The following is a 9,089-nucleotide window of genomic DNA, read 5'->3' on the forward strand; positions in this document are numbered from 1 at the left end:
GTGATTTTTTTAAATATGTGTTTGAATGATTGACATTTATTATTATTTCTTTGTCTATATTCTGGATCTATACATTTAAATTCATTTGCTTGTTTTGAAATTGGAAAACTTTTTGTTTTTCAGTTATGTAAGATATGTTAATAATAATATACACAAACTGGTATATTGAGTCCCACAATTAGCAAGAGATTTCCTAATTACAAGTATAATTACAAAAATAAAAAAGGATTACATGGGGATAAGTTAATGGGAGAATATAAAGGGTGGGGATGAAAAATATTGTTCATATGGGCATTAGTTAATGGAAAAATCAAAATATATACCTTCCATATCGTTAAATTTGCAGCAATCATTCAATCAACCTTGAAAATCTACACAAACACAATTTTTTGAATATTATTCACGTGTTTTAACATAATTATAAACCATTGTCATGGCCACAACTTAAGGGATGTTAATAAAATTATAAAAGATTGGGTTTAAAGTCAAAAATAGTGATGTATTTGCATTAATTTTTTTAGTATAGCATCCTATTTTCATTTGCTTTTATTCCCAGCTGACTGTACTTCATTTAGGGATCTCAAAGACTATTTTCTTTGGTGCCTGTCTTATCTGTTAATTACTGAGCTTCATATCTTTATGTGAAACTAATAAACCATGTTCTAAGCATTTTTATTTTTAATAATTGTCTTGAAGCTATTACATGAACTAAGCTTAATAATTCAACAGTTTTTTAGTGCATAATATTTAAGTTTCAAGGTTTAATGGTATGGATATTTCCTTCATTGTGCTTATAGTTGATTTGCACTCCAGTTCTTCATAAAGATTTCAATATTAAATAGCTCCTAGAAGAATATGTAATTTGACTTTTTCTTCTACTTTTCTTTTCCGCATAAATGTTCTTGCTTTTAAGAAATGGTTCCATGTAGTGTTATTCTTATGGGCAACATGCCATTTCAAAATTAAACAATCACGATTAATTATTTTTCCTATTTATATATTATTTTTCTTAATATTTTGTATCTAATACGGCTCAATATCATACAACTGATCGTATTTGTATGCAAGAGAGCAAAATTATGCTCAATGACACTCATGTTAATCTTTTGGTTTTTAATTTTTTTTATAGCTTTTTGCAATTTTTATCATTTCTGCACAAATTGTAATTACCATTCTATGACTTTTTAAAGGTGGATATTTGATCACAGTGAGTTATTGCTAATTTGGTGTTTTGTTTATATGAGTTTGACTTATATTTGTTATTTTGTTTATTTAAATATTACTATTACTATTACAAATATCTTACCTTTTTGGAGTTCGTTAGCCAGAGAATTGGTTAGTTTTTTTTTTTTTTTAAATTAAATGAATGTATTTTTGGTTTTGGCTGAGAATTGGTTAGTTTTTTATTTTTTATTTTTTATTATTATTTTTTTAATAAATTAAATGAATGTATTTTTGGTTTTTGATAAGATCTTAAAACGTTATAAGCTTAGGGAATTCAAGGTTTTTTTGTTGACAGTGGTATGTAGGCAAAAGAATGACTGAGATCACTTTCAAGTTGTTACGAATTACTATCTTTATGATAAGGGGTATCTTACTCATTTCAAGTAATTAGAGGATAGTATTTGTAAATTTATTTATTCAAGGAAGGAAGATGATGTACCGATTATATACTTAACAGAATAATATTTTAAATACTACAGTTTTATTTTTCTAGATTTTTTTTTTTTTTTGAATTCTAAACCATGTAACACACGTGTTCGTAATTACGGACAAAACAACACATTTTATGTGAAAATATTTATTCATATTTTCTCCATTTTCACCAATCTATTGTTCATAACATTGGCATGGTAATTTAAGCATCATAATCACAATGACTTTGTTTTTGGTTTTGGGAACCTTATTTATCATTTTACCCCTTAAAAGCCTACATAATAACACCCATAATTTCATGTCTTCAAGCGTTTGGTAATTGTGTAACCGGCTGGTATTCTCCTTGGAAACTATCATCTTTCTATGTAAACACAAATTGATTCTTCTGCGATGAGGTGGTATTCAATGTGCAAAAGATCTATAAAGATTAATAAATGTTTGCAAATCTGTAATTAACATGTTTTTTAAAGTTTTAATGTTATTTCACTTCATCAACCCTATGGTACACGGGTTATAACCTAATTTTAAAAAAATAATAATATGGCAAATGTTGCAACCGATGCCATGTAAATGGCAAGTTTCTGATGGAGTATGGCAAATCTGATATGGCGCTAACTCAGGCTAAGATACCATAGAAACTAAAAACAGAAACAAAGGAAAAATATAAACAGAAAACTATTTAACCAAAGTTGATCTTTTTTAAAACAATGTTGCCAAAATATACAGATAGAAATAATTTCATGAAAATAAAACGAATTCCAATTGTTCAGGGGAACATTCCTTGAAGAAATTCATCAAAGTTATCCTCGTCATCAGCTTTACCATCACCCGCCGACGTTAATAACAACTTTTTCCCTACAACAAGGGCAAAATAGTCATTTTACAAACACTTAACAGATCAAAAACCAACAGTGTCAAACAGCTACCAAATCAAAAAGAACCACAACTCATAGATTTTTTCAATTTACTCTTATTATATAATAATAATAATAATAATAATAATAATAATAATAATTCAGTAGTTAAATCGATAAAATAATAAAACTAACCATGGGCCCTCTCATAAGCCTTGCTTGTATCATCATCATTTTCATCCCTTTCTCTGAAAATTTCATAGCAAATTAAATGTGAATTAAAAGCATGTGGTAAAAATAAAATTGTTAGAAAAAGAAATTGAAAAAGGTAATAGGACAAATTCAAGAGGTGTAAAACATTAAATACCTTTTCTTTTTGTGCTCTTCTTTTTCTCTTCTTTTTGATTCTTCCTTTTCCTTTTCTTTCATTTTTTTATAAACAAGTTTCTTTGCACATCTACATTGCAAATAAGAGCACTCAAAACGACGTAGTTTTATTCACTAGCCAATTGTGATTTTTAGCATTCAAACCTCTCACAAGTTACTAATTTCACGAGCGCTTGTTTATTTTCTCCAGCTTCAAAATAAGCAAAATTCACCTGAAAAGAAAAATGAAAAAAGAACTTATTATTTGCCACAAACAAATATCAAAAAATGAAAAATAACTTTTACCTCATAGCTTGTTAAGCCTTCTTCTTCATTGCAATGTTTGTTACCACATACAAACTGCCCTAACAATTAAGACCCAAAAAAAGTAACAAAAATAATATAATTAATTTGATTCATTTCAATAACTATGGGTTTCCAAAATGAGAAGATACCGTATAATATAATAGGTTTTATATATTTTTCCATTTAGATTATGCGAAAAAAAAAATATTTAGTTATTTATCTGACTGAATGAATCCTCACTTTTACTTCTTGATTTTAAGTTGTTTAAATGGAAATTTGATTCATTCAATATACATATGATGTTTATAGGAACGGAATATTGATTGTGTTGAAATATTAGAATATTTTATTAGGGTTTGGTTTGACATGTAGAATTGGGGAAGACATTTTGTTGCATATGAATTGTTATTGCTTAATCTGAGAATTGAAAAAATAGAAATTTTAGTTGTTTAGGGTTAAATTAATAAATTAACCATAGTATGTTTAATTTTTTGGCTTTAAGGCTATGTTTGGCGTACTAGCTGAAAAGCTAGCTGTTAAATAAAAAGTTAGCTGATAAAAAATAACGTTTGGTAAAACTAGCTGAAAAGCTTGCTGAAATATATAAAATTACATAAAAGGACATGTAAGAGAATGTGTTTCTATAATTAATTAAGTGGTGTATTTGGAAAATTTTAAAAAAGCTAGTCTAAGTAGCTTTTCATAAAAAAACTCGAAAAATAAACTATCTTATCAGCTAGCTGTGGCGCACCAAACACAGCATAAATTTAAATAGTGAAGGTATAAAAAGTACCTTTGCCAGATGTAACTTCTTTTTCAGTCCTCCACCTCAGTCCAATCTGAAAAAATGAAAATTATTTAACACAAATCCCTCCATAAAACATATAGTAAATTACATTTTTGGTCCTTGAGTATATCTATTTTTTTCAATTTTGGTCCCAAAATTGAAAAAAATATTATGTTCCTTATTTGAGGTTTTTTGGAACGTGTTTAATCCTGTTCCAAATAAAAATGATTACATTTTTGGGACCAAAAAAAAAAGAAAAATTAGCTATACACAGGGACAAAAAAGTCATTTTACTTTGAACAGAACCCAAAAATGTTACAAGAATCTCAAATAAAGACCAAAATTACAAGATTACTTTTTGGGACCAAAATTGCAAAAATCAGTAATTTTCAGGGAGCAAAAATCAACTATAATAAATGAAGATCCATTTTGCCACATGTCAATCTCTCATTAGTTTTAACACTTGTCATTTTATGATATTTTTAAAATTAAATAATATCCACATGTCAATTTCTAGGTTTTTTTAAATTTTAAAATTAAAAACTCACATAATACTTATATATATGCAAAGTATTAAATGTAATAAATATGATAGTAATTGTAATTAATACGTTTTTCTTTCCTTATTTCAAAATTTTATTTAAAAATATACTTAATGTTTACATTTTAATATTAATTTTTTTAATCAACCCGTGTAATACACTGGTTTTACACCTAGTATATATTATTATAGCCTAAGAAAATCTTGTATAAATTGCATACCTTGCCTGACTTATAATGTGACATGTCAGCAATGCAATATCTTTAAGAGCATTAAGGGAAGTGCCAAATGACAGTGACAGGTCAGCAGCAAGCAGTTGAAATTTAAATAGTAAACAAGTTGAAATAAAAAGGATACTCTTTGAAAAGTTTATCATAGTAACGTTTCACCAGCCTTTGTTCCCATGAAAAGTCCATATCATCTTCTTCAGAGCGAATAAACCTTTGAAAAAAAAAAAACAAATGTGTCATATAATATCAACAAAAAAAATATCAAAAATTAAGTATTTTAAGAGTTTTTTTGTTCATTATTTGTTATCTATTATAAAAGTGGTCGTATTTCATACAATGTGGTCCTTTTACTACATTAATTTGAATAATTTTATTCAGTAACCCTAAAAAGCTAATATAAAACTTTACAATTACTTGATACTCTTTTTTATTACACTTTAGTAACAAAATAAAAATATATTACAAATTCCAAGAACCTAATAAAAATAAAAATAAAAGAAAAGATAAATCCATAGATCTCATTAAAAACCATTAGTTGTTATGTAAAAGTTTAATATTTTTTTAAATATTTTGTACTCTACAATATCTAAAATATCCATTTTAATTATTTATAACTTTTCTATTACATATTTCTTCAAATATTGTAATCACCCAAACAACAATCCATATTTCTTTGCATAGGTATTCAAAAACTAACATATTTATGTTTACATAGGTATTCTTTCCCAAAAAAAAAATTAAAAATTGAGGTTTATGTGCACTCTTTGAGATTTAGGGCGCATTTTGATGTATAAACTTATTAAACCTGTAAAGGAGAAAGCCATTTGGACTTTTGAAGCAACTTTTTATAAGCTAAATAAACATGCTTTCAATCTTGAATACAAAAAAATAGCTGGAAAACAAAAATCTGGCCAAAGATGCAATTTTCCTAAATTTCTTAACAATGATGCTTCATCCAGTAACTTCAACTTGTTTAAAGTTTTTCCTGAACATATTTAGCAAAACTCACTTTAAAAAATTGTTATAGGGTCATTCTAAAATCCTTTAATTAGGAATTTCATTAAATTCACAATAGTATAAAGAAATCACCTCTCGATTTGAGTTTGTGTTTGTTCATTTTTAACATTTTGAGAGAAAAAAAAAATCACCAAACAAATTACTGCTGTTAAACATAAAACAACAACCTTTTCACTAGAAAGGAAAGAAGCAGATAATCAAGAATGACAAAAGAATAATCAAAGGAAAAAGATATAGATAAAAAAGAAAACTTACCGATAACCTTCTCTAAGAGTGTCTTGATCAGTTTTAATTGGTAATTTTTCTTGTTTCTGCCCCTCTCCTCCATAATAGCTAACTGAAAAATAACCAAAGATCAGCAACATGTTTTTATAAAACTAAAACCACATAGAGATATTTAAGCCAAAGTACAGCATTAAATCCTGAAATCCTACTGATTACATAGCATTCAGATTGGCATTATATGAATGAAAATGCACCACTATTGATAGCTTATTGATGTCAAAATCAAAATGTATGAATGATAGTAGCCCCCTACCTTTACTTAATCGGAGGGAAATGTTCATCATCCATTTATTTTAGGACACCAGAATTTCGCAAATAAAGGGCTCACCATTTGCGTACTTCCTAGGTGTCCAATTCAATCTTTCAGCCATAAAGAGAAGAAAAAGCTATAACTTAGGGTATATAAATGCACTAGATTTTTAAAAAGTAAGAGATATCTATAATCTATAACCTCCTATCAGTGGTAGGTGCTTTACAAATGAACAGAAACCTCCTATCGTGTACAACTGGCTAATTTAAAACCGTTGATTCAAGGAAAATCATACTCCAGCTATTACAATCAGTGGATCAATAATCAAACATCGAGGTCTGATGGATTATTACTCTACGTTATACAAATTGACGCCTGAAGTATGGTTTTAATCATACTCTCCCATTTCACATGACATAATCCCTCCCAGAAATTCATATCGCCCTTTCTTAGACTGATTCATTAAGTTATTGATGCACATATCGAAACATACAGCAAAGAACAGTGGAGGCGATTCAGAAACTAACCATAATCTTTCAGAAACTTTTTGTGCCGATCGTAAGCATTGAGCCCTAATATGTGAGCTTGATATTGCCTGCAAAATGCGATTCCATTAGACTTAAATTATGCAAAAAGAGTTTGAAACGAAGACACGTAATCAATTTCATAGCAAGAGGTGAGAAGCGCACTGTTTCTTTTCTTCCTTGTCGAATATATCAGACCTAATTGAGCCAAAAGAAGCCATTTTCAGGTTCTCGCAGCGAACCCTAGCTTTTAATAAGCCATCGAATTACAAAGATGGTCCATGTAATATTCCCAATCTTGCTATTAGCGCTGTTTTTTTTTAAATAAAATAAATATACATTGTTCTTTTTTATATAAACGTAGAAAATTAAAAATTAACTTACATTAATCTTTTTTATATAAATTAGTTGTATGTATTATATGGGTTTATTTTAAAAAAATTAAATATGAAATTTTAACAATTTGAAAATTTTGAATTCATATAAAAAATGAGAAAATTTTTAAATTATTAAAATTAATGAAGCTTTAATGTATTAAATACATTACATATATAAATCATTTCTAATAAATATCTTACATATTAAATGTGGAATTTTAATTTAATAAAATGAAAAATACAATAAAATCAGAAATGGAAAATAGAAAATTTAAAAATTCTAGATTATGCCATGTGTCTAAATGAAAAAAAAAAGGACATATGGCAAAAAACATTCATTTATTAAAATAAATGTATATAGTTAATTAGAAACCCGATCTCATCTTTGTTTTTTAGTATAATTATGATTTATATTGTTTTTTTGTCACAATAGATGGGTAGAAGATTTATAAAAGCAGATTTTCTTGAGATCCTTTGATACAACCATTGATAGCTCTTTATCAATAGGTAGCGATCTAAGGTAATATGATTTATATTTTCGACAATGACGGATAAATTAGTATAATTAGAAACTACGGTCGTTATATTTAAAAAATTTATATAGATTAAAAAAAATAAACCAAGACATTATCGATTGTAAGTAATTATGAATTAATTTGCTAAGTAAAATAAACATAATAATGTTATTAGGATATGATTTTGTATTTTCAAAATTTGAATTGAGTGTGATTTGTTACCAAAAATAGGAAATAAGAAAAATCATACAAAAATGTCACGTGTCAAAAAAAACATTCTAAAAAATTGACACGTATCATTTTTAGGTTTCATTTATTAAAAGAGGTAGATGTTTTTTTGTCATAATAGATGGGTAGAGGATTCATAAAAGCAGGTTTTCTTGAGATCCTTTGATACAGCCATTGATAGCTCTTTATTTGTAGGTAGCGATCTAACGTAATACGATTTATATATGTTAGGAAAATATAACCCACAATTGTACGAAAGAAGAAAACCATAAAATTATTGACTGAGGCCTATGTTTAACACAGTTTTCTTAAAACAAATTCGCCCTATATGGGTGTTTGTTTCTCAGGATACAACAGTAGAAAGCAATTATTCTAGATGGTTTGAACCCTCACTTGGCCCGGATTATACCTTGGTTGCAACAAGAGAGAAAAGATGAAGCAGAAGCGTAAGAGAAGAATAGAGTGATTTCGTTTCATTTGGTGTGTTGAATCAGTCATAGGCGTTGTATATATACTACCTAATGTAACCGATGTAATTAAAAGGAAATTGTAACTGTCACAATTAAATAAGAAAATTAATCAAGAAATCAAAACCAAAATCTATGATTAATTACTCTTAATTCGGTTTTGTAACTGTTAACCAAAAGGAAAAATGCAAAAAAGGTCCTTGAACTTTTTTGGTCGACCGGTGGTGCATTCGTGCCCGCAGGACACGCGCTCGCATACAAGTTCAGTGGCCCGAAGCCAATTTGCCTCGCATTTGCGCCCCTCATGCGTGCGCGCGCAAGAGAGAGCCTTGATTCTAATAAGCCTTACAAAGGTAGCTAGTCTTTATAGTTATAAACCAATTTCCTTTTCATTCTCCCACCAATGTGGGATGAGTTTTAAAACCCAATTAACTCCTTTATTTTCTCTTCCAATTGCCCTACCTTAACAAGTAATTTCTCATTCATTTTTAATCTGTTTTGGACGTGTGATATATCAAAACAAAGATATCACGGATGAGAACACAAATATATAATCAATAACTCGTTTTGATTATATTTAGAGTCCAAAATTTGTGCTAAAAAATGGAGAAAATCCATTTTTGGAAATTAACAAAATTAATTTTCCAACAATCCCCCACATATGAAAATTGTTTCAGCATCCGCAA

The 9,089-nt window shown here is 28.0% G+C and overlaps 1 protein-coding gene across 1 annotated transcript; it reads right to left on the reverse strand.

The window, feature by feature from the left end:
• Positions 1-2,334: 2,334 nt before the first annotated feature.
• On the reverse strand, positions 2,335-7,119 carry LOC145101419 (folate-sensitive fragile site protein). Its single transcript, XM_079038614.1, has 11 exons — positions 6,982-7,119; positions 6,820-6,887; positions 6,013-6,094; positions 4,868-4,951; positions 4,732-4,771; positions 3,976-4,021; positions 3,183-3,241; positions 3,042-3,109; positions 2,878-2,967; positions 2,706-2,758; positions 2,335-2,511 (listed from the first exon to the last, which is right to left on the reverse strand). The coding sequence occupies exons 1-11, from the start codon at positions 7,035-7,037 to the stop codon at positions 2,423-2,425; spliced, it is 735 nt and encodes a 244-aa protein (XP_078894740.1). The 5' UTR covers positions 7,038-7,119; the 3' UTR covers positions 2,335-2,422.
• Between the last annotated feature and the right edge of the window lie 1,970 nt (positions 7,120-9,089).

Source organism: Lactuca serriola, chromosome 1 (assembly GCF_051521515.1).
Source record: "Lactuca serriola cultivar US96UC23 chromosome 1, Lser_US96UC23_V15, whole genome shotgun sequence".
Lineage (NCBI taxonomy): Eukaryota > Viridiplantae > Streptophyta > Magnoliopsida > Asterales > Asteraceae > Lactuca > Lactuca serriola.